We start from the raw sequence: 24313 nt of genomic DNA, 5'->3' as shown, positions 1-24313 counted from the left end.
TTGTATCTGAAAGTGGTGGTGACACACAAATGTAATAATAACAATAATACCGGAGCATTATATCCAGCACACATCTACTAACAAGATATTCAAGGCGCTGGTACAAACAAACTAACGAGGGCTGAGTCAAGAAATTACGATTCAGTAGCTAGCCGGCATTACATCAGTGGTTGAGATTGGAAGGATTTGAATCCACAACCTTGTGGTTGCAAGACTTGCAGTCCAACCACTTGACCACAGTGACACAAATGAAAATGTTTCAATAAGTGTTTCCTTTCCAACTGGCAAATATTCGCAGTGAGGTGGTAACATGTTAGCAAAAGTTTTACTTAAGTGGTCACTGAGAGTAAAGACGTAGGGCGCCTTATGTTTACGGGCAGGGGACAACAATGGACCCTCAAAAAGGTGACTGGGCAACCTGGAGCACCCGTACAGCCGATAGTGCCCTCTGCCCACCCTTTAATGATTTACAGAATGATGGCCACTCATAAACACATGAGGAGAACATTGCTGATATTCACTGTTAATGATTCACAAAAGCTGGAAGGACTTCAACTTTGCAAGAGTTTTTTGGGGGAGCAGTCTCTTGATGACACCAAGATGACACCTGGCATTTGGCAGACAGATAAACTTGACAAAGAGTTTTTATTTAATTAATATATATATATAAATATATATATATTCGGAAGGTTGACATTTGAAGAAACTAAATATTTTGTTTATTTAATTAAAAGGTTGACATTTGCAGAAAGTAAATCTTTATGGGGCCGTAAAAATTCCCCAGCGGATTAAAATCATAAAGAACATTATGAAGTAACATTCGTCATTTGAGTCTATGTTATGGTACATAAAATTTAAAGTTATATCAATCATGAACAAAAAACGCCATGTTAGTTATACTATTTCATAGTGATTTAAATTCTTTTGCAAGTTGGTAAAATCCTTTTAAATTGGTTTCATTATTCTTTTTTTTTCCCACTTTGTTTTTTACATGTTCTTGTGAAATTAACTACCAATCCTGCACTTTTATTTCAGCACAATGCTATCAAACAGAACACTTCATTCTGACTGCTACAGTACAATGATGCAAAAAGTTAAAGTCTAACTTGTTCACCTTTTCAAAACAAACTGCAAGTCTTTTCACTTGCTGAGAAGCTCAACCGACATTTGGTCAAACCATGAAAATCATAACTCTTCACAACGACTAGACGAAGTAGTCGTTAATAAAGATGTCCTTAACATGCTCAGCTGGCACCTGCTATCATTGCTGGCTCACAGATGACTGTGGATTAACTCATCTCCTACCCCGGTCGTTACCATAATCCAAAATCAAGACTTGGGCGGGTCCGTCGTGTCCCTCCAGATAGTCTCCCTTCGTGAAGGCTTTCCTGCCCTACCCCACCCCTTAAATTGTCCCAGCAGGACCCTGATGCATAAAGCTGTTAAGCAATTCACTTTGCATAGAAAGATATTCCTAGGTTAACCACAGCTTAAAATATCTTCATGTCTGTGTTTAGTGAGATTTTATAACTAGTAAATCCATAAAGCTGGTAAGCACTTATATTTGCCTAGCACTTGAAAATATGCACAGCAAAAGGAACATGACTCAATTGTACAGAGCTGTTCAGCAGAAAATGCTGCTCAGCAGATTTTCTTGGCTAAGCAAAAAATGAACGGAGCACCAGTTGCAACAATGTAAACTTTATGGAATGTTGGCTGGTGAACTGTTTCTGCTACATGTATGCAAGATTTTCTGTGCTTAGCATTCTTTTGTGCTTATAGGCATTATAGTCATTGGGCCCAGGTTACCCAGTGACAATGTAATTCAGTTTACATGCGATCGGTGCCCTCATTTATTGCTTAGCAAAAACAACAACAACACATACCTTGGCACACCTGCCTTAAACCATGGGGCCTCTGTAATATCTCTGTATGGTAGGGGGTTGCCATGGAAACTGCTGCCATCTTGGGATATTCCATTCTCTATAAGGGACGTTGACCTGGATATAGAAAATAAGTGATATGGTTATACTTTGTTTTTGCTTGTAAAGAAAGACAAAGCAAAATAAAAATAAGAATAATTAATGTACAATATGAAACACAGAATCTATGTACATAAGGAAAATGTTCTTTTCTTTAATCTCTGAAATCACACTGCATTTGTTTAGTTTGTAAATTTACTTTTTTTCAGGAATATACTTTAACGTGCAAATTCATATAAATATCCTAATTCAGGGGACGGGGGACAGACACAACCTTAAGAGTAAAGAAAAAACTGCATTCGAATGTTCCACAGTTCAGTGAAGTTTTAGCTTTGTTTTACAATTACATATTTCTTGTAATGAAACCAAGGATGCCTCATAATGTAAGTGAACTTAATCACTGCAGCTTGAAGCCTGATGAAATCTGTAAACAAGGGTGCTTGATATATGAACCAGGAACACTGGAGTTAATCCCTATTCTTCCACGATAAGTGTTCTGGGTTTGTCTACATGCACTGGCAATCCTAGTAAACAGGACCTTAATGCCCCACTCAAAGGACAAAGCAATTATATGGAAAAAGTAACTTTCTCAAGGACACAAATTACCAGGACTCAAAACCACATTTTGCTGATCAGAAACACCAGAGCAAGTCTGTTTCTCTTAACTGCTCGGCCACGAAACACCACGTTGTTGTTCAGATGAAGTATCTAGTTTAACGACCCCACAAGAAACTCCGGTTTATTTTGATTGCCACAAGCATTGCCAACAAGATATCTACTAACAAATAAACTATTTTTCTGTGGTTCTCTGAAACAAGACCGTGCACCTACATGTAAATTAGCTGATTTTTTCAAAAATAACAATTTTAAAAAAATTCTTTAAAATCCAATGATGTAAATTTTCCTTTAACATGTTTTAATCTATGGGCAAGACACCACAGTCAAATTTCACAGAGCTGCTTAAGCACAGAAAGTAGCCTTTTTAAGGTTACCAGCCAAAATATCATGTCCATCTGTGACTGGCGTATCCCTTTTGGTTATGCTTAGCAGGAAATCTTTTAGCAATAATGTAAGCAGCTCTATAAAATTGGGCCCAGGATTGAATTTGATAATGCTGTTAAAATGCTAGAAAATTCCTGCTTAGCAGAAACAGGTTACCATCTAAAAAAAAAACATGTGATGCATATTGTTTGTGACTGGTTCCCTGCTACTTGTAATTTCTGCTCAGCAGAACAGTTTACTATAAGCACCAATGATGAACAATTTCATCAAATTTGTCTGTAAGTTTGTCCAATTTTAGTAATCCCTTTGCCTGTCATCCCTTTAAATCGTATTTCTGCTAAACAGTGAAATATTGTAACAGGAGGAAATCTAAGGTGAAGGTTCAGCAAGAGGAAGTTGAAAGTCAACGAGGATTGTATCCTGTTGATAGAATGTGGCAATGACAGACGGTTACTGACATATTGATTTGTACAAATGCACACTCTAGAAATAACCTTCTAAGAAAAACTGGCAATATGGACAAGAAGGGAACGTTTTGATTAACACCTGTAAAAATTGTCCGCTACTGGGAGGGGAGGGGGGAGGATACATGCCAAATGGCTCACTATGTTTCGTTTTCTTTCTCCTGAAAACAAATGGGGCTTATTTCATAGAGCTGCTTAACTAAGCACTAAACAAATTGGTCTTATAATCAGAATAAAGTTACCAGCCAAGATACCAGATACCGCCAAGCGGAAAACTATTAAAAGCAATGTTTTCTGCTTAAGCAGCTCTTGTGTGCGAAAAGTAGCTCAACTCAACAACAAAATTGATACCAGAAAATAGTTATCAGCCAAAACACCATGTCAGATATAAATGTATCATTGCTACGCAGAAAAAAAGTTAAGCAAAGGTTTCTGCTTAAGCAGACGGCTGTGTAAACCGGGCATGTGTGCTGCCTTAAACCATACACAAAATAACTAAGCACAATTCAATTGTGCTTACTAGGAATAGGCTACCACTCAGCCAAAATACCATGTCATAATGTACCATTTGTGACTGGTTTCCGCCTAAATTTAACACAGCGGAAATCTGTTAAGCAGTATTTGTTGGTTATAAGCAGCTCTATCATGATTGAGGCCCTGAGCTTACTGATTCAAACATAAAATTGTTAACCCACTGGTTTGTTCAACATGTTCAATGGTTAGCCAATTTCCTCAATGGTGCACCACTGTAATTTGTTGTGATTGCATAACACCAGTGTTTTTACGCCCCCTTTTGCATCGCGTTGTATGTTTCTGGTCATACAAGCCTACGTGCACAACAGCAAACTGCAAAAGCATGTAGTAATGTCATTGCTGGAAAACTGCCAAAGTCAAAGGCATACTACAAAGTTAATATACAATATTTACTGTTAATTTTGGATTGAACAAAGAAAAACTCCAGCAACCACACTCATATTAATGAATAAATGAATATTCATAAATCCTCCTCACAGACATCTACAACTTAGAGCAATCAAAATGGGCCTAAATGTGCACGAACCCTCCTCAAAAAAGACCTCCAAAACAAGAACAAGAGCAATAAAACTCATTTTTACATAAAATAAATGAATATTCATAAACCCTCCTCATAGAAGACCTCCAAAACCAGAGCAATCACAAGTATTATAAAAGAAATATTATACATAAACACCTTCTTCCCAAGGGGCCTCCCTAAACTAGATTTCATCGTAAACACCTTCAACAAACCAAAACTAAACAGCACAGGTAAATTTTCAAAATAACATTTCAATCCTAAAGTGGAAGTGTCCTATCAACAACAACAGCAAGTCCATGGGAACTCCCAACTGACGCCAGTTCTTCGTTGTTTGGAACTTTCCAATTAGCTACTCTGCAAAACCGTGCGCACGTCGTTCGGTAAATGTTACATGTCTACGTCCGCTGTATACCTGTGGGAGTTGGTCAGTACACCGCATTTAAATTGAATGTTTCTGGATGACATAAAGGTGGGAAGTTACACCTGATTTTGTTTTGTTATTCTGCTTTATTACACAAGCCCCGAGGCAACTACTTGAGTGCTCATTCCAAATACTTTTCAACTTCATTTTTCTCTTTTCCAGAATGATTTTGCCCAAAAATATTATACATTTTAGTTAATAGGTCTGACATTTCGACCCTAGAGTCTTTTTTGAAGGCTTTTAGCCCTTCAGAAAGATCAAAACATCAGGCCATTAACTTCTGTTTCCATTTATACCATAGGGCCTTTTGGTTGGTAGTAGTTTGCAACAGTAAACTCTATTTTCTCAAATATTTGTTTTCATGAGTCAACAAGACATTTAGGACAGACCTCAAGTCAGGATTCATGTCAAGTCTAATATGTAAGTCACACTTGCCCCAACTGACGATACAAATTCTTTAAAATAAAAAAAAAGCAAAATTCTACATATTCTGTACATATTCTGATTATAAACTGGGTTAAAAACATATAACTTAAGTCCAACAGCTAACATGTTTTGAAAACTACTTTACAAGTATGTCAGGCGGAAAAACTGTCACGGATGTTTTGTACCGCAGCTTGATTCGACTCCAGCAGGCTTCGTACCCCCAAACACCCAATGACCTTTACCAACAGAGCTTGTCCAAACCACAATCTCCGAACCTTGGAAAAGCTTTCAAGTCTCTGCAACAAACATTTCCCACTGTGGGACAGACACACACATGTAAATACTTTGTTTTTTACTGAATCGCCCGATCTGTTGTTTATCTGATATAGGAAATGGAGCTGAGATGAAGCGTGTGTCTTTGATTTTCCGTGACGCCGGATTGATGATCTTGCAGGGTGACTATTCACTTGTGTATTCAAATGCTGCCATTAATTCAGTTTATAATCTGTTGAACATATTTGGGACTGTGCATGTAACTATCAAGAAGTTATCGTTTCTAACTTTGAAATGATTATAATGCTGTCAAAAATCTCTAGAATCAGGCCATGTGGATTTTACGTGTACAGAACAAAGTAATGCCAATATAGTGACTGCAACACAGAGCTGTGAGTGGGTTTTTGGTGGTATAAATTTGTAATCCTCATTTTACTAATTTTAAGATGATGAACACAGTACAAACCTTGGTGGTAAAGGCGGAGCTACACCATTGTTTGTCACTTTCTTGCAGCGGAACTTTCCAATCTCCACCTCGACCTTGTGGCCTATATGACCAGGGGACCTTCCTCCGGACTTCTTGAAACTGTCTTGACTTGCAACAGATGAGAAACTTTTAAGCATCCTCTGACCTTCAGCCGCTGCACTGGCAATGTCTAGTGACTTCGGGGCTTCAAGCACCCGACCCGATGCAGCCCCGCTATTGGCTGCTGATGCCGACGATGCTGACCGCTTCAAATTGTTCTTCTCACTTGATTGGTCAATGTTTGTTACTTTTTTTGCCTCGACTGGAATTGGAGGGGCGGGGCCTTTCAACTTCCTCGGAGCTGGTGTGGGTTTTTCCCGACTTGGTTCCTCATTTGCATTCTGATTAATATTCATAGCTTGACCGTTCATATGTGACGTGTGGTCCTCCTGGCTTGTATGCCTGCTTAACCTTTGACCTTGATTCGTTGGCGGTGATGATGACTTTTGACATTGCACTTCAGAGGGCCTGTCGACCAGGGGCATACCTTTCCTTTGGGCTGGTTGAGGTCTACTCTCGCACTCTCGTACTGGGATATTTGCGTTTTTCTCACTCTGCTGCGCCTTATGGAGGTTATTGTTTGTCCGGATTGCATCAAGCATTTGAGTCCTGGTATAAAAAGAGTCGGCATCTTCCTCGCATTGAATGTTTGAAAATGGTCTGTCACTGAACTCCCTAGAGACGGGAGATACTCTTAGGTTCGGGTCCAGCACTGAGATATCGCACGTTGCATTAATGAATTGTTCTAAGATGGCGTAGCTACGGTCATAATCAAAAGAATCCCTATCAGTGTAGTCACTCAGTCTCCTGTCCATATCCGAATACCCGTTACCATACCCATAGCAGTCCCCGTCCTCCTTTGGCTTGTAGTTGAAGGGTGGAGGGACGGTGGAATCCTGTAGTAGGATCTGCCCTGGGGTGTGAACGCGGTGGGTCTCGGTGAGAGCCATGCTGGTTCTTGAGGACGACGCGGACTGGTCGCTCTGCAGGACCAGTTGGGTCTTCTGCTCGTGGATGATGAAGTTCGGGGCGGGATTGGCGATGGAGCGGTCTGGCCAAGCGTTACGAAGCTCTACTTCGTAGTAAGGCGCCGGGGGAAGAGGGATGGTCCGTTGTGTTTGCTTAACAGAAACCTGTTGGGAAATACACAACAAAAATTTGAATTCACCTTAATGTTTTTTTAACCCCCAAAAAATTACCATAAAAATTAAAAGCACACAGTTCAACTCAGCTGTAAAACCAAAATCAGCGCAAATTAAGAACAATCCAATTGAGTATCAATAAATAAATGACTTCACATCACTACTAAAGTATAAATGGGAACAAAATTGGGGAGTGGAAATCGGGGCAGCCAGCAGTTCGCGCATGAGCAGTGACCTAGCGAGAGCACCGCTGCAACTCGACTACGTATCTCACCGCGTGGGATCATAAACGACTTGTCCACAAGTCTACTCAAAAGGGAGCATAAGGGAATATTCAAAGCATTCTGGCTACATGTATATTTTCATTCATGATAACTACAATCAACGCAGCACTTTACTCTGGACTCTAGCCAATTTTTTCGCTCAGTAAAGCAGTCTGAAAACCATCTTGGCAAACTTTCTTTAAAAGTTTCCAAAAACTTACGTACGTGTTGCTATAGAAACGGAACAAAGCAATCTGAAACGTGTTTCCGTCCGACTTGTTGACATTTCGGGGAAAAAATTTACCCAGAATAACATTTTTGGATTCAATCCATTACAGGGATGCCAATCTGCTTAGCACAAAACAGTTTTGCTTAGCAGAAACTTGTCACAGCTCAATTGGCCAGGTAGTGTACAATTATAGCTGGTGCCCTCTCAATTTCTAAAATACCCAACAAACGTTATTCATTATCACATGAAACTTTCTCCAGCAAATCATCATGGCAGTTTTTGTTCTTTCCACCAAATGAAAAGAACTAAAACCACAATAAATCATGTATTTTAATACACGACGGAACTAAACAAAGTTCGGTGAAATACATACAGTCAAAATTTCTACAAAAATATGAAAATGACTCACATCAAGTGCTTTTGTAGTCGAGAATCTTGAATGAAGTTACAAAACCAACAAATAACATGTACTGAAACAAACTTGGATACATGTAGGATGCTTCAGAAAAAGAACAAAAATTTTGACCATGAATAGCCTAGAATAGGCTTTACACCACAAATGAGGCTTTACAATGGATCCAATTCCCTTAAAAATATCAAAATGAGAAATTTCTTCAACAAAAAATACCGAAACAACCTAAATAAGTTGAATGCTTTAACACAGAAATATCCCACAAACCTTGGCTGTACAGAAAACTTTCCAACTCGGATTAACGTGTGTCTTCAATCCGCCGTACACAACACTTGACTCATGAGCTTAGAACAAACTCAAATTTCCCACTTACTCGATTCAGGATATTCTCCCCACCACAGCACAAACGAAAAGGCAAATAGTTCCACGTATCCATGTGTCAATCTACGAACCACAACTGTAATACTAGTGAGCCCCCGTGACCGTGCGCTTGGGTGGTGTGTGGACATGTGTTGGGTGTTAGTCTAGTGTAGTAGGGCTTGAGTGGGACAGGGGCGGAACAGCCTGTATCCTGCCAGGAGTAACGGGGAAGGCCGATTAGCCCCGGTATCCTGGTCTTGTTATGATTTAGGGGCCAACGAGCTGGAGAATCACGTCTGCTGATCGCTAAGGGTTATCACCTCATGAATATTCATTGACAAGACAGACTCAATGCAAGAAAACTACTGGAGAATCACATCTGCTGATCGTTAAGGGTTATCACCTCATGAATATTCATTGACAAGACAGACTCGAAGCAAGAAAACAAGCTGGAGAATCACGTCTGCTGATCGCTAAGGGTTATCACCTCATGAATATTCATTGACAAGACAGACTCGATGCAAGAAAACTAGCTGGAGAATCACGTCTGCTGATCGCTAGAGTTATCACCTCATGAATATTCATTGACAAGACGGACTCAATGCAAGAAAACTAGCTGGAGAATCACGTCTGCTGATCGCTCAGGGTTATAACCTCATGAATATTCATTGAGGTTGTCAGACTTGATGCAAGAACCCTGTGTTCTGATAGCTAAGGTTATGACCTCATGAATATTCAATGACCAGACAGACTCGATGCAAGACAACTTCATTAATATTCACATGCTTTTTTAGAAAAGCAGTGCGTCTGATTTACAGCAATAAGAGTTTTTGGGGGCAGAAGTTTGATCCTTCAATATCAAAATGTTTTTTGGTTTGTTTTTTATTCAACTTTTTTATTTGAGTTCTGCTAACTATTAATTGAATATTTTTCACTTGTTGTGAACATTAGCGTGAAACTTAATAGTGAATAACAAATTTGTTATACTTGCGATGATCAGAGTACACATGTACTGTAAATGTTGAGACCACACTAATTCCTTTCAGAGCCAACACTCCTCCAAAAGAGATTAACAAATGGTTGTACTTGCAAGTCTTCTTTGATAGTTAATTCATATTTTCCACACAATACAAAGCTTATTACACAACGTAAAGGCACTTGACACTATTGGTTATAACTCAAATTAATTGTAAGCATAAAAACTTACTTGGTAACAAGCAATGGAGAGCTGTTGATGGTATTAAACATTGTGGGAAATGGCTCCCTCTGAAGTTTTGTAGTTTTTTTGAGAAGGAGGTTATTTCGTACTCAAATATATAAAAACTTAAGATCTTTTTAATATGTCTAATAAAAGGCTTCAGGCTTTTATTAGACATCTTAAAAAGCACACACTTTTTTGCACCAAGAGTCTTTTTTTTCTTTCATCTTCTGTGACCAATTGAGTCAAAATTTTCACAGATATTTTATTTGATGTATATGTCAGGATACACCAAGTGAGAATACTGGTGTTTGACAATAAACAAAATATCCCCAGTGCCTTTAACAAGTGAATGTTCATAAGCTTTTTGACCTCACCATTTAAAACTTGTTTACTAACTGCCAACTCAGTGATCTATTCTGCAGACCCAAGTTCAACATCCTGTTCTGATTCTTCAAATCCTAAATGTCACCAGTCGGAAAGAAAAGAATTTGCTACAACGACCAGGTGCATTATTTGCATACAGTTCATGAATATGCATATATTGTTTTGCCACAACACAGACCCATTTATAGCATCCTGTTCATGTTTTTAAGGGAAGAAGTTGCTCAAACGACCAGTGGTCGATTCCACAAACAGTTAAGACTAGTCCTAACTTAGGACTAGTCCTAGAAGATATTGTATAATTAGTCCTATTATGTAAGTTAAAGGCAGTGGACACTATTGGTAATTACTCAAAACAATTTTTAGCATAAAAACTTACTTGGTAACAAGTAATGGAAAGCTGTTGATAGTATGAAATATTGTGAGAAACGGCTCCCTCTGAAGTAACATAAATTTGAGAGAGAAGTAATTTTCCACGAATTTGATTTCGAGACCTCAGAATTAGATTTTGAAGTCTCGAAATCAAGCATCTGAAAGCACACAAATTCATGTGATTCATTTTTAATTCATTCATATCTCGCAACTTCGACAACAAAATTGAGCTCAAATTTTCACATGCGTTTTTTTATGCGTATGTTGAGATACACCAAGTGAGAAGACTGGTCTTTGACAATTACCAATTATGTCCAGTGTAACCGCTCCTAACTCGAGATAAGACTAGTCTTAACTCTTTGTGAAATCCACCCCAGGTGCATTATTTGCATACTGTTCACGTGCATTGTTTTGGCACCTCACAGACCCATGTACAATGTATAGCATCCTGTTCCCATTTTTAAGGAAAGAATTTGCTACAACGACCAGGTGCATGAATGCATACAGCCATGAATATGCATATTCTTTGCCACTACACAGAACCGATAGCATCCTGTTCATGTTTGTTTGTTGGTTTTTTGGGGTTTTTTTTTCAAATGTCCCATGGCCGGAAGAGAGAAAAATTACTCTACAGGTAAATGATGCATGATGTTTTTGACTGACTGCAGTTTGCTACAGCGACCAGGTGTTTGTATACAAATAATGATATGCAAGATGTTTTTGACTTTTGTGGCAGGTGTTTTAAGCAGATAGCTCATGAATATGCACATTTTTACAATAACAAGGTTGGCACAAAGATTACACTGTGTCTTCGCATACTTGTCATGAAGTAAACTATAATTCAGAGTTCAAGGTGCACACAGCTCATGAATATGCATGGTTTAGAATAATTCAAATGACCTACTATGGTCCCAAGATGCATTATTTGCATACATCATGAATATGCACGATGTTTGTGACAACACATGGACTACTGGTTTACTGCTTCCTGGCCTGGTGTTATGCAGATATGAACTTGTGACCTTTAAAGGAACGCAGCGGATATAAAGAATTACAATTTGAATTTCCTCCCAGAAAAAGGCCAGCCATTGTTGTTTCCACAAAGTTTCCGCAGATAGAAATCAAGGTCCCTCCCTTCTGGGCTTTATTGGAAATCACTAAAAATAAATTCCCATGGTAACACCTTGGTGCAAAAAAAAACAAGAGTGAAAAAAGATTTTCCTTCAAGATTTCTTTGTAACTGATTTCTTTAGGGGGAAAGAGGTCGAGAAAATGAAATCAAGAGCCCATATTAAAGCAATTTAAGCTGCCAAGTTGTTTAAAAATGGTTTTTAACAAAAACCACAAAACTTCTGGACAACTTTTGGAGGGAAAACAGGGCAACATTTTACGAAACATGTTTGATGCTGCTCTCAAATGAAGTTTTTACCAGTACAAGATTTGTTATAAGTTTGAGATTTTTGATACACAATCATCAATTTGTTTCATGATAACTATTATCATTATCAAGCAAACTTGAATCATTGATTCTGATTGGTCAATCCATAGCAACAAGAGTGTCATATAAACCTATATTAAACGGCAACGGGCTATTTTCAGCTGTTGTAGGCGTCAAGTTTGCTTAATCATAAATAAGGGAATAAAAGTGTATCGACTAGTTTAAAACAGGCAGGGTCGAATTGCAATGTGATAAAGGCTGGAGCCAAAGGCGAGGGCCTTTATCCCACGGCAATTCGAGAGAGAAAAATTTCCCCCCACCCCCAACTTTCAAAAGTGTTCTGCCACCGTTGATAGACAATGGTCATTATCAAAGGTTTAAACACCCCAACGTGACGCGCTCTCCACCAATAGGAATAGCGAAACTGTTTGGTGTGGACATTGTGTTTTTTATCCTACAAAAAGTACATAGACCCATTAAAGGCAGTGAACACTATTGGTAATTACTCAAAATAATTTTTAGCATAGAACCTCTTGGAAAAGAGTAATGGGGAGAGGTTGATGGTATAAAACATTGTGAGAAACGGCTCCTTCTGAAGTAATGCAGTTTTCGAAAAAGAAGTAATTTTCCACGAATTTGATTTTGAGACTTCAGGTTTAAAATTTGAGGTCTCGAAATCAACCATCTAGACGCACACGACTTTGTGTGACAAGGGTATTTCTTTCTTTCATTTTTATCTCGTAAATTTTGACGACTGATTGGGCTCAAATTTTCACAGGTTTATTTTATGCATATGTTGAGGTACACCAACTGTGAAGACTAGTCTTTGACAATTACCAATAGCGTCCAGTGTCTTAAAAGCAGACAACTTAACTTCTAAGTGAGGTTGTCAGATTGAGAACTAGGACTGATATATGACCCTACATCAACCCCTGAATCTGACGCTGAACTTTCTACTCAGGGACCCATAAGAGACCATTTCACACCTCCTCCTTGCCAAACGCTTTTCCCAAGGAAACCGTGGGGAAATTTCTGGGGTAGGGGTGGGGGCTGTGAGATGTCAGAAGCAATTAGATTGATGTGGAAAGCTGACCAAAATAACATCCAAATGTGGCAGAATTTTATGTGTTTCCGACAGGAGTTTGACACAAACTGGCACAGTTCACTTTTTTTTAACTATTTGAATGGCAGTTGATGATATTTCTTAAACTCAAACCATAATATTATTTTAATTCTAAATAATCTGAAAGATTCCCAGCTTGAGACGCAAATTGCCAAGGGCCCAAAGCTGGTGATGGACATTCTTGGGAGTGACGTCTCCATCAACGGACCAATGGAGCCGAAGGTTTGGCTGAGGCTGATGTTTCACGCAGGGATGGCTCCAGCACTATCGTTTTCAAAAAAGTATCCAAGCACAACAAAATAATGCTTACCGGAACAAGATTTCCAGCCAAACTACCCATATCAATTTGTAATGACAATAAAGCCGTTGCAGTGTGAAACCCCCTGCGTACGCGCCTTTCTAAGCAAAAACTTATTCCTTTTCTGTGTGAACTTGTTGTTTGCAGAAAAAGAAAGATGAATTCATCCCCTTTTACAAGTCTCTCTTTTTTTTGGTGAATACAATTATTTTTTGAATTAAAATTGGTAGTTTCATACTGTTTCACGTGAGAAACCGAAAAATAACTTCTTTTTTACAACCTACATGTAGCAGCCTTTCAAAAGGCCATATCTAGGGCCCCCCTAAGTTTTAATAAAAATGTTGTTTGAATTTAGTTAAACTTTATTTTATAAGTTTTAATCTGGTGAGACAATCATTCTGGTTGGAGTAATTTTTCCTCCTTCAATCTGAGCATTAACAAGTTGAACCAATAAACGATCTCGTAACAAATCCCCTATCACAGACAAAATGGGTGCGCGCGCTGTAGCAGTGTGTGCGTAGATATATTCAATGTTTTCTTAGTTTACTTTTCAGTGTTATACAAATTCATGTTCTCACATCATGCACCAAAATTGACTGGTACCCTACTCATTTCTGCTTAGCAAAACAAAATTGTTAAGAAATATTTACTGCATGGACCCTGACTGTTAACATTCACTCAGTATTTTACAGTTAAATTTCTAAAAATGAAAGAAAAAAGTAGTTAACTCTAAATTATTAATAATGTTAGTTCTATTGTTTGAACTCACTTCTTGTAAGGACGAGGCTGAAGGATGAGGCCGGGCCTCTTCAATATCTTCCTCGGTCAACCACTCAAATTCCTCGGCAGTTTCCCCTGACAGACCGCCACTGAAACAGACGTTCTGATTGGCTGACCCGCCTTTCGGACTGACATCTGGTGATGAATTATTCATTAAGCTTGCCTGACTTTGATGGTTAGAGTTGGGCGGGCTCGGCGTTTTACATCGATTTGAGGGTGGAGTTACAACCTGGAGGGCGGGGTCTATTGCTGCGATGATATGGGGCTGTTTGTGCTGAATGCGACCAGCTACCTGTTTTGCCTAAATAAAAATAAAAAACAGAGAGGTTAAAAGTTATTGAATGTTTCAACTGACCAACTGGTTCCGATACAACATACATGTACAACAAAGTTGGGTTTGATAGAAAACATAAAACTAAATTGACATTTAGTCAATGTAAGGCTTGCATGCTTGCATCAAAGACATGGCCCTCTTTTGAAACAACGGCTTCAGCTCCAGATTCGTCTCAGGGTAGCTTGGTCCTGCAGTTGTTTTGACAATTGCGCATGCTATGCGTACATGCTCAGGGCTTCAGAGAAAAAGAACGAAGCCTGCCGTCGAATCCAAAGCCGAAGCCGTGGATGCGAAAAAGGGCCATATACACCTTGCTAAAAAAGCTCAAATAGCGCCCTTGCTTACATGATGGTCAGATGGTCAAAGAAGAACCTTACATGCTGACAGATGGCTTGGCATGTACACAGTTTAAATCATTTCCATCAATTGACATCATCGATGGCAGCCTTTGCAATTAGGTATTTTTCTGGGGGAAAAGCTCATCTACATGTACATGTATAAAGTGAACATCCAAATCATTTTCAATGCATTCACAAGAACTAATAAGACACCCCAGCACATTCCCTGAAGGAATTCTCTGAGATTGAGTTTAGTATTAGCCACAAAAACTTTGTCGGTGGTTTGCAGATAAATTTCAACAAATCTATAAAAAAAAATAAAGATCATTTAAAAAAGCCAAGAACACAGATTTATAAATGTTGAAACCTCTCGACTGCACTCAAGCTTTGGAAAACAATGAAATAATATACAAAGAAAGGCCAATTTATATTCTACCTCGCGGCAAGTAGTCCAGGGTTTTTTAAAACAATAACTTAAGTTACGGCCCTCATCATAAAACAAGGTGTCTGTGATTTATAGGTCGCTTGTCTAGTCTAGAGAGATACCGTTTCCTCCCCAGAACTTGGGATTTATCACAATGTAATCTCCACCCTCGGATATCTAATGAAAAACTGCTGTGTTTGAGTTGTGCGTACGTCAGTCTGGCAACGCTACACATGCTGAGGAACGGGAGGGGAAAAGGGGGGATGGTGAGTGGTGGGGCGACAAAGGAGGGGTCTGGGCGAGCCAGGGTGAGGCTCTTGGGGAAGGAAAGATAGGATGTACTGTTCAGTCTTAGCGTCCAGTGACCCTAACTTTACAAGACGTTGACAAAACTGGCATGTCAATCTTGTTCTGCTGTAAACTGTCAAAAAACTTGTTTCTCTATGGTCCATAAGCTTTCACTTGATCCCAATTGGGATGAGGGTCTGGAACATTTTCTGATACTACATAGCTCAAGAGACTGCAGGGCCTAATACTTCATGGAGGCAATGAAGGCAATTGACTAGATGCCCCCTGGCAATTGCCTTGGTGCCCTTGAAATGCTCCAGTAGAAATTAACAATTTCCTCATAGGGTGCCCTTTACCAAGGAGAAAATGCCTTGGCCTCTTGCCCTTTTACAAATGAAGCATACGGGCATGAAACTGTCTCTTTAGATGTTTGACTTTGAGAGCATTATTCGCTCACAGGGGTGTACTACTGTTAAAAGACCAAGCTTATTTTATTAGCTGTAAGCCTTAAGCAATCCCACAATTTGAGGCTCACTGGGCAATTCATGAAAATACTCCTAAGCTCTCTTAGGAAGCTCATGAGCATTTAAAGACTTTCGGGGATTGGAAAGAAGTAAGTTTTTAACTCCGAGAGGAGTCTGGTACAACATGGTTGAGCCCTACAGGGCTACAGGAACATACTCAGATTTGGCGATCTAATTAAAATGTCTAGAGTTTTCCAAAGACCTGGGCAAAATTTCATAGAGCTGCTTAAGCAGATAAATTGTTGTAAGCAGAACAATTGTCTGTTTATCAAAGCAAAAACAAGCAGTAAATTGGTTCATGAAACCAAACAACCTTATTTTTGGTAAGCAACACTTTAGGTGCTTAGCTTCTTTTTGTGTTCAAGAAGAAATTGGGTTCAAAATCCATTTTCAAATGGACTGTCAGCACAACAGGGGTGAAACATTTTTTAATCCATATTTGTTTACAGGAATCCTTTCTACTTTAAGTTTGTTATTGGCATTAATTTGTTGAGTATTTACCGTCTAGTGTATGACCCTACATTTTGTTATGGCACTGGACATCTTTGGTAATTGTCAAAGACCAGTACTCTCACTTGGTTTTAAAGGTAGGCATGGTAGGGTCATCAGTTTGTTTGTATCACTGTCATGTTGATTTATAGGAAACAAATATCAAGAAAGACAGATTGGGGGAAGTAGTTAGTTTCATTCTGAAAGCTCGGTGATTATAAAGCTTACACCAGAACCAATCATCTTTAATATAATTTACGGATGAAATTCTGTTATAAACGTGGAGATGGAATTTTCTAGACCCCAACAATCTCCATTGCTTAATTCGATTGGGCAATCGAATATATATAAAAAATTATAAAAAATAAAAATTATAAAAAATGAAGTGGTTTTTCTCTTTAAAAGTTTGACCACATAAAGTGTTCCCAAGTTGATTGGGTGGTGTCTTTACTAAAAAGTAATTGGATGTGAATTACTCAACTCCCCCCCCCCCCCCCAAAAAAAAGTATTCTTCCCTTGATGTATTCTTGCCTTTAAGCCTATCCTAACCTTGGTGCCATGTGGCATTCCTTCACATTGCGCAACAAAACGCATAGCCCAATAAAGAACCTGTCTCTCCACTAATTACACCCAATTTCTGCTCCGGTAATCGCCCCAAATCCTTTATTTGCCTTGCCAAATCCCCCAAGTACACCCATCGGGACCCTCCCTGGGCTGCCCAGCAGAGATACTGCACAGTCACGAGGCAAGGATAGACCTAGTTTGACCTCACTAAGGACGGAGGCTACGGCAATTAGTGGTTGCGTAAAAACTTTATCTTTTAAGAGCCATGTTTTTAAGCCACGTGCACATTTAACATGACCATGCCATTTAAGCCTTTATAGAGAGACCTTTTAAATTCTGGAAAAACATCACAGTCAATCCAGACAGAGCTAATATTGTTGATTGTATTTCCATTCAAAAAATGTATGAAAAAATATAAGGTAGCTTTGTCTTGGAAATCTAGTCACTACATCGTAACGTAGACACTACGTTGTAAGTTACATGTACAGGTACACTACATTTTGTTTTAACAAGGGAAACAAAGAAAAATTCAGAACAACTCTGGACATTATTAGCACTTTCTTAAAGCTGTTACAGCCTCTAATAAATAAATATATTTATTAAAAAAAAAAGCGTTTTTAAAAACATTAACTCAAGCCACAAATCTCTGTGGCTAGAGGCGGCTCAAATCCTACATTTTACCAGTGGGTACCACAACGTTCTATGTTGCGTCAAAGAACAATGTTGGTACTTTTTGGACTAAAAAGTTCCCCTCCCCCCACACCACCACCACTCCAAACCCCCAGTTTGGGTAAACCAAAATAATAAAATATTTTATGAAATCTTACCTTGTATTTCTGTGGTAGTAGTTGCACCCAAAAACACTTCATTTTAACACTTTTTAATACATTGGGTCCACATTCAACAGCTTAGTTAAAAAAAATTAAGCTGGAACTTTTGATGTCTTCTTCTAAGTTCTAGTACAATTTACACCAAATTCTTATGGTGCAGTTGTCCCTAAACATACACTAAAATGCTATTTGAACCCCCAAATAATGCTGCAGTGTCAAGGGGATTTCTAAACTCCAGCTCCAGTGCACAATCATAAAGAGGAAATAAAATAAAACCTATTTCAATCGGCTGCTTCCCGTCATTCTAGGAAAACACCAATGGTGTTTTATACTTTCCTGAAACTCGGTCACTCCAAATGATATAATGTGATGAACAACAATGCATAAGTGACAAACGAATTGACTGCAAACCTTTGTTAACCACACACACACACACATTGGCCTGTCGCCAATCAAACTGACACCGAACCAACAACATGAAACTTTCATGCTACAGAAATGAAAATTTGCATCGGGATAAAGAATATTCATTTTGGTTTCATACCCGTATGCACCGATGTGTGCTAGCACTGTATACTCTTACTTTCCCGAGCTCTGGGAGCAAAATCACAGGCATATTACTCGGGTGAATTTCTTTTTTTTCACAGAGCTCAGGAAAGTACTGAGTACTGGTGTGTATGGGTAATACAAAAATTAATGTTCATAGTACAGCTTTATTCAATGTACTGCATCTCTTTGGAACTCCTTGCCTGGTGCATCCTACAATCTAGACTGTTTTAAAGAGGCATATCAATTCCTACATTCAGCTCCCCTTAGTTGTTTTCATCTTAACGTTTTCGACTTTTCACAAACATTTTCAAGGTTAAAACGATTAACAATGCTCCAATTGCAACGTAGGGTTTTCACACCAAGTAGTAATAATACTATTGATATGTTTCCACTGTGGTGTTATTTAGTTTTTTGTAGCGTTTCCCAACTGCTGGAAAATGGCACTTTAAATGCTGTTGTTATTATTGTTAAGAAAATATTCTGAATACCTCGTTTCAATTCAGCGTGCTTTGACCAAAGTTCCAAAGTTGGGGTCCAGAATGCCCCCAGCTAAAAAAGAGTACGTTGGGGAGAACCATGGCCAATATTTGGCATTATTCAGTGGAGAACATTTCTCAGGAGAATGGGTACCTTGGCAACCTTAGAAGGAGGGTGTTATGCGAGCCCAAAGACAACCTTGTGATAGTGGGAGGGACAGCAGATTGCCTGGACAACGGTTATTAACTCCGATAAGAAAAAGGTTTAAGGATTACCGCATTACTAAACCGGATCAAGACAATTTCAACCTAAGCCCTCAGCTGAGTGGTTACCAAGGTGACAACCTTATTTACAGGCACTTGACACCGTTGGCAATTTCCCAGTTTTAGAATGATGGAACGGTGAACATTGGGTTGCTAAAAAATATAGGTTTCGAACTGCCTCTAGCTCCCGGGCAAAATCAGCGCTAAGACTCTGCTCTAAAATTGCAATGGTCGTGGGTTCGAATCCCAACCGAGTTATGAGAATGTTTTCCACAGAGCTCTGGAAAGTACCGAGTATACAGTGCTCACCCACATTGGTGAAAGGGTAAAACCAGTATTACTATTAGACTTCAAGTTTACTGGGGTTGGATCCAATAGCCACTCGGAAATTACAAAACAAAGCAGTAAACACTGTACATGGAAAACAAGCAGTAGAATCTGAAAGCTCACTCAATTTAAAGGAACACGTTGCCTTGGATCGGTCGAGTTAGTCTTTGAAAAGCATGTGTAACCGTTTGTTATAAAATGCATATGGGTAGAAAGATGTAAAAGTAGAATACAATGATCCACACAAACATGCCTCGAAATTGCACGGTTTTCCTTTTACCTCGTTGACTAACACGGTCGGACTAACACGGTCGGCCATTTATGGGAGTCAAAATTTTGACTCCCATAAATGGCCGACCGTGTTAGTTCGCAAACACGGTCGTTCATTTATGGGAGTCAAAATTTTGACTCCCATAAATAGGTAATCGTGTTAGTTCGCACAGTAAAAGGAAAACCTCGCAAATTTGTGTGGATCATTGTATTCTACTTTTAAAACATCTTTCCAACCATATGCATTTTATAAAAACGGTTACAAACACGCTTTTTGTAGACCAACTCGTCCGATCCAAGGCAACGTGTTCCTTTAAAGTTCACACCCGTACCAATCCGCTAAAGAAGTACACATACTGCCGTCAAAAATTCAACTTAAAGTGGAGAAGATAGCATGTGAAGACCTCCAACATCACTGTTGTTAATTTTGTTTTTGCCGCAATGGAATTTGCATACATACATTTTCAAAGATCCAAGTCTAATTTCATCAAAGACCCAATTCTTATTTTATAACAGCTATCTATGCACAGAGTAAAACCAAGCACAAAACAATTTTGCTAAACACTACAATGTTTCTCCTGAAGACGAGCAGAGTATACTATTTGAGAAGTCGAGAGTACATTGGCTCTTATCAGAGCCAACAAAAGAGGTTTACACATAGTTATACCCGCAAGCTTACTATTTATTTATAGTTTTGTCCTATTAATCCAAACCATGCAAAGCTTCAAACAATACTTACTACAATGTTTACCATTTGACTGAGCTGGATATTTTGTTTTTGTACAACTCTATGAAATTTAGACCTGGTAGAGCTGATTAAATTATTAAAGGAACATTACAGGAATGGTTTTTGCTAACAAAACAGTTGCTGGCAGTGTAAAGCACTTTATGTAATCCACCATATATAAACTGACAAACCTGTAGAAGTTTGAGGCCGATCGGCCATCTGGGTCACGAGAGAACAGTGAAAACCGATTACAAATTTTGCATTGCATCGATGCCAAAATAAAAATAAATAAAACGCTCACTGACATGACTGAGTGATAAACTCCAAACGCGAAGTTAGATTATGTTTTTCTCATCAAATATGACATTCCAGACATAAATATTTCAAGAGATGTTTTCAACTATCATCATCATTAGACCTTGTAAGTTTTAAATGTAAATCTGTGATCTTCACGATTTTTGTTTCCTGTTAGTTCCGTAACGTTCCTTTAAAGCAGGAAATCAGAATGACATGCTATTTTGGCCAATAACTTTATTCTGGTAAGCAAAATTTTTTGGTACTTAGTTTATTTTAATGTTTCTGTTCATACATTGTGATCACGACTAAACACAAATAATGCCTCATCATTTCCATTAGACAGGAACTGTGATCACCAACTTTGAAGAAAATCTCACAAGTTGGTTGACTGATGTGTTTACTACAAATTTTAAAATCGGAATAAAACTCTGTCCTAGAAATGGATGACGTATTTTGTTATCCAAAGCCTTCAAGAAAATTAGCACTTTCAAAATAACAACACTTCAGCAGTACTCCTTCACCGTCTAAGTAAAAAAGCGATCTTCCATCTTAACATCCACTTCTCTGTTCAAATGAGGGCACTCATTTATTCCAAGGTTTATTTGATTTTAGATCTGCCTCACAATTTGAGTCTTGTGAATAATGCTCGTATACCAGGCCTTGTCTAGACTTGTCCCAAGGCTCTACACACAAGCAACCCACTTTGACATTGCTTGACATTTTGAAATATTACTGAATCTATGCTACATGTACATGTATGTATTTAACTATAAATGAACAGTGGTGATACGTCACATAAACCAGACCCTACTTTTTGCTGACACGGAACACCCTGTCCCTATTGATGGACTCCATCCATGCCTTGCAAAAGTCTGAACAGAATGCTTGCCACATTCCACTAGAGGGATCTATAACACATACATGTACCAGTGTACTGTTCATGCCTCCACCGGTCCTTGCCCGAAAGAGGCCACCAAAAGAGGACACCTTGTCCAATTCGGGTGTCACCATCCATGAGTTATACTGTACAAGACTAAATATTAAGCTTGCCAGATTCAAATAGAGGGCGCTATAAATGAACATAGGTGATCACATAGTACCTACTAGACCACCGACGGTCCTTGCCAACAGAAAGCACCTTGTCAATGCCTCATACAAGACTAAACATAAAGCTTGGCACATTCCAAGAGAGGGCGCTATTACTGAACACAGTTGATGTCACATACCAGTGTACCTAATGTATCTAAACCATTCCTTGCCTAACTAAACAGAAAGCACCTTGTCCCGTGTTGAAGTCACCATCACTGCCTTATACAAGTCTAAACATTTAACTCATCACTTTCCAAGAGAGGGCGCTATTGCTGAACACTGTTGATGTCACATGCCACCAACCTTACCAACCCTGGCAGACATTTAACACATAATCCCTGTTGATTTTACCAGTCCACCATTGCCATGTACAAGTCAAAACAAAATGCTTGCCACATTCAAATAGAGGGTGCTATTGATAGCATTCAGGAGAAGTCACGAACAAGTACCTACCCAGACCTGTCCTTGGCTGACAGAGAGCACCCTGTTGAGGTATCCATCCATGCCTAATACACAATTCCTGATAATGCTTGCAACCAATAGAGGGGGCTATAAGTGCACCCAGACCTGTCCTTGGCCGACAGAGCACACTGTCTTATACAAATCTCGACAATGCTTTCCACATTTCAATAGAGGCTTTTTGTTCTGTTTCCTTAATCAATTATGCATCTAATTAGCCTTAGAATGCTCACTTTCCCACTACCCACACATCATTAAAGGGCGCTATAACTGCAGGTGAAGTCACAAATAAGTCACAAACAAAAGTACCTACCGAGACCGGGCCTTGGCCGACAGATAACGCTGTCTCTGTTGTTGTCTCCATCCATGCCTATAACACAATTCCTGACAATGCTTGAAGCGCAATGGGTGCAAACTCTACAGCTTAAATTTTTGAGGCTTTTTGTTCTCTTTCGTTTTATGCCTCTAATTGGACTTACATGTAGCACCACAGAACATCAAGAATGCAAACTTATCCATTTGCCACATACATGTATCAGTAGAGGGCGCTATAACTGCATACAGGTGAAGTCACAAACAAGTACCTACGCAGACCCTTCCTTTTGCTGATAGAGAGGACACTGTCCACATTGATTTTTTATCTGAGCCTAAGATTCAACAACTCTTGCCACATGTCAATAGAGGGCGCTATAACTGCATTGAGGTAAAGTCATAAACGTGTACCTACCCAGACCCGTCCTTGGCCAACAGAGAGCACCCTTTCCCTGTTGATGTCACCATCCATCCAGTCTTCAACAACCGCTGCTGTGTTCTGCTGCCGTGTGATCTGAGCAAAGTATTCTTCCTGTTCACGGTTCAGCTCCTCCATTAGCTCAAAGAATTGTTTCTTACTGCGGAGGCTAGCGTAGGCAACTTTAAACGCCTTACCCACAATGGCATTTATCTCCTCTGCCTGCAAGACAAGAAACAAGAAATTTGTACAAATATGAAAAATTAATCAAAAACAATGTGGTTCAAAGAAATACGTATGTACACAATTTGGTGACAATTGTCAACCAGTCAAACTTCTTTTCTTTTTTCACTTCAAGACCTAACAACTGTGCTTCAAATATGCACACAATTACTCAAAACTACTACACAAACTTTGGCCAAAAAGAAGGAAGATCCAAATATTTTATAAGGACTAATCAAGTCAAACCTACAGATATTATTTCTCCATACCACCGTAAGTACATGTAAGTTACTGTGAGGTTGAACTTTAAGTCGCATGGTTTCTGTACTCCCGACATCACAAGTTCACCAACCTGCTCAGCAGAAAAATTGCTTTGCAAACTCCTCCACTAAGCAAAATTCAACACCAAAACAGCCACAAAAAAATAAAACAGGGAAACATGCTGAAGCCGACCGACACTTTGTCATTCCTTATGATCAAAACAAATTGTATCTTATCTTATTCACCCAGATAAGAGTTTTGTTTTTTTGTCCTAATGAATGACAAGGTGGCAAACGGACTCTGCATCTTCCTGTTTCCTGTTGTGGATAAAGGCACTGGACACCTTTGGTAATTGTCAAAGACCAGAATTCTCACTTTGTGTATGCCAACATATGCATAAAATAACAAATCTGTGAAAACTTGGACTCGATTGGTCATCAAAGTTGCAAGAGAATAATGAAAGAAAAACACAATTGCTGCACAATTGTGTGCGTTCAGATAAAAGGCTTCAGGCCTAAAGTCTTTTATTTGAGTGAGAAATTGCCTCTTTCACAAAAACTATGTTACTTCAGAGGGAGCGGTTTTTCACAATGTCTTTTACTATCAACAGCTCTCCATTGCTCATTACCAAGTATGTTTTTATGTTAACAATTATTTTGAGCACATGTGTAATGACCAATAGTGTCCACTGCATTTCATGTGCC

General features: G+C 39.0%; 1 protein-coding gene across 2 annotated transcripts in view; it reads right to left on the bottom strand.

Moving 5' to 3' along the window:
* Positions 1–24313, bottom strand: part of LOC139950625 (uncharacterized) — a 72234-nt gene that overhangs the window by 8691 nt on the left and 39230 nt on the right. For both annotated transcript variants that reach the window (XM_071949399.1, XM_071949400.1), the window contains 4 exons: positions 23124–23348; positions 14137–14448; positions 6089–7281; positions 1887–2000 (listed from right to left, as the gene is read on the bottom strand). In XM_071949399.1, the coding sequence (XP_071805500.1) occupies positions 1887–2000; positions 6089–7281; positions 14137–14448; positions 23124–23348 (1844 nt within the window). The remainder of the gene's footprint in view (positions 1–1886; positions 2001–6088; positions 7282–14136; positions 14449–23123; positions 23349–24313) is intronic.

This window comes from Asterias amurensis, chromosome 18 (genome assembly GCF_032118995.1).
Source record: "Asterias amurensis chromosome 18, ASM3211899v1".
In the NCBI taxonomy this organism is placed as follows: Eukaryota; Metazoa; Echinodermata; class Asteroidea; order Forcipulatida; family Asteriidae; genus Asterias; species Asterias amurensis.
Note: the sequence above shows the minus strand (reverse complement) of the source record. Positions and strands in the feature narration are given on the sequence as shown.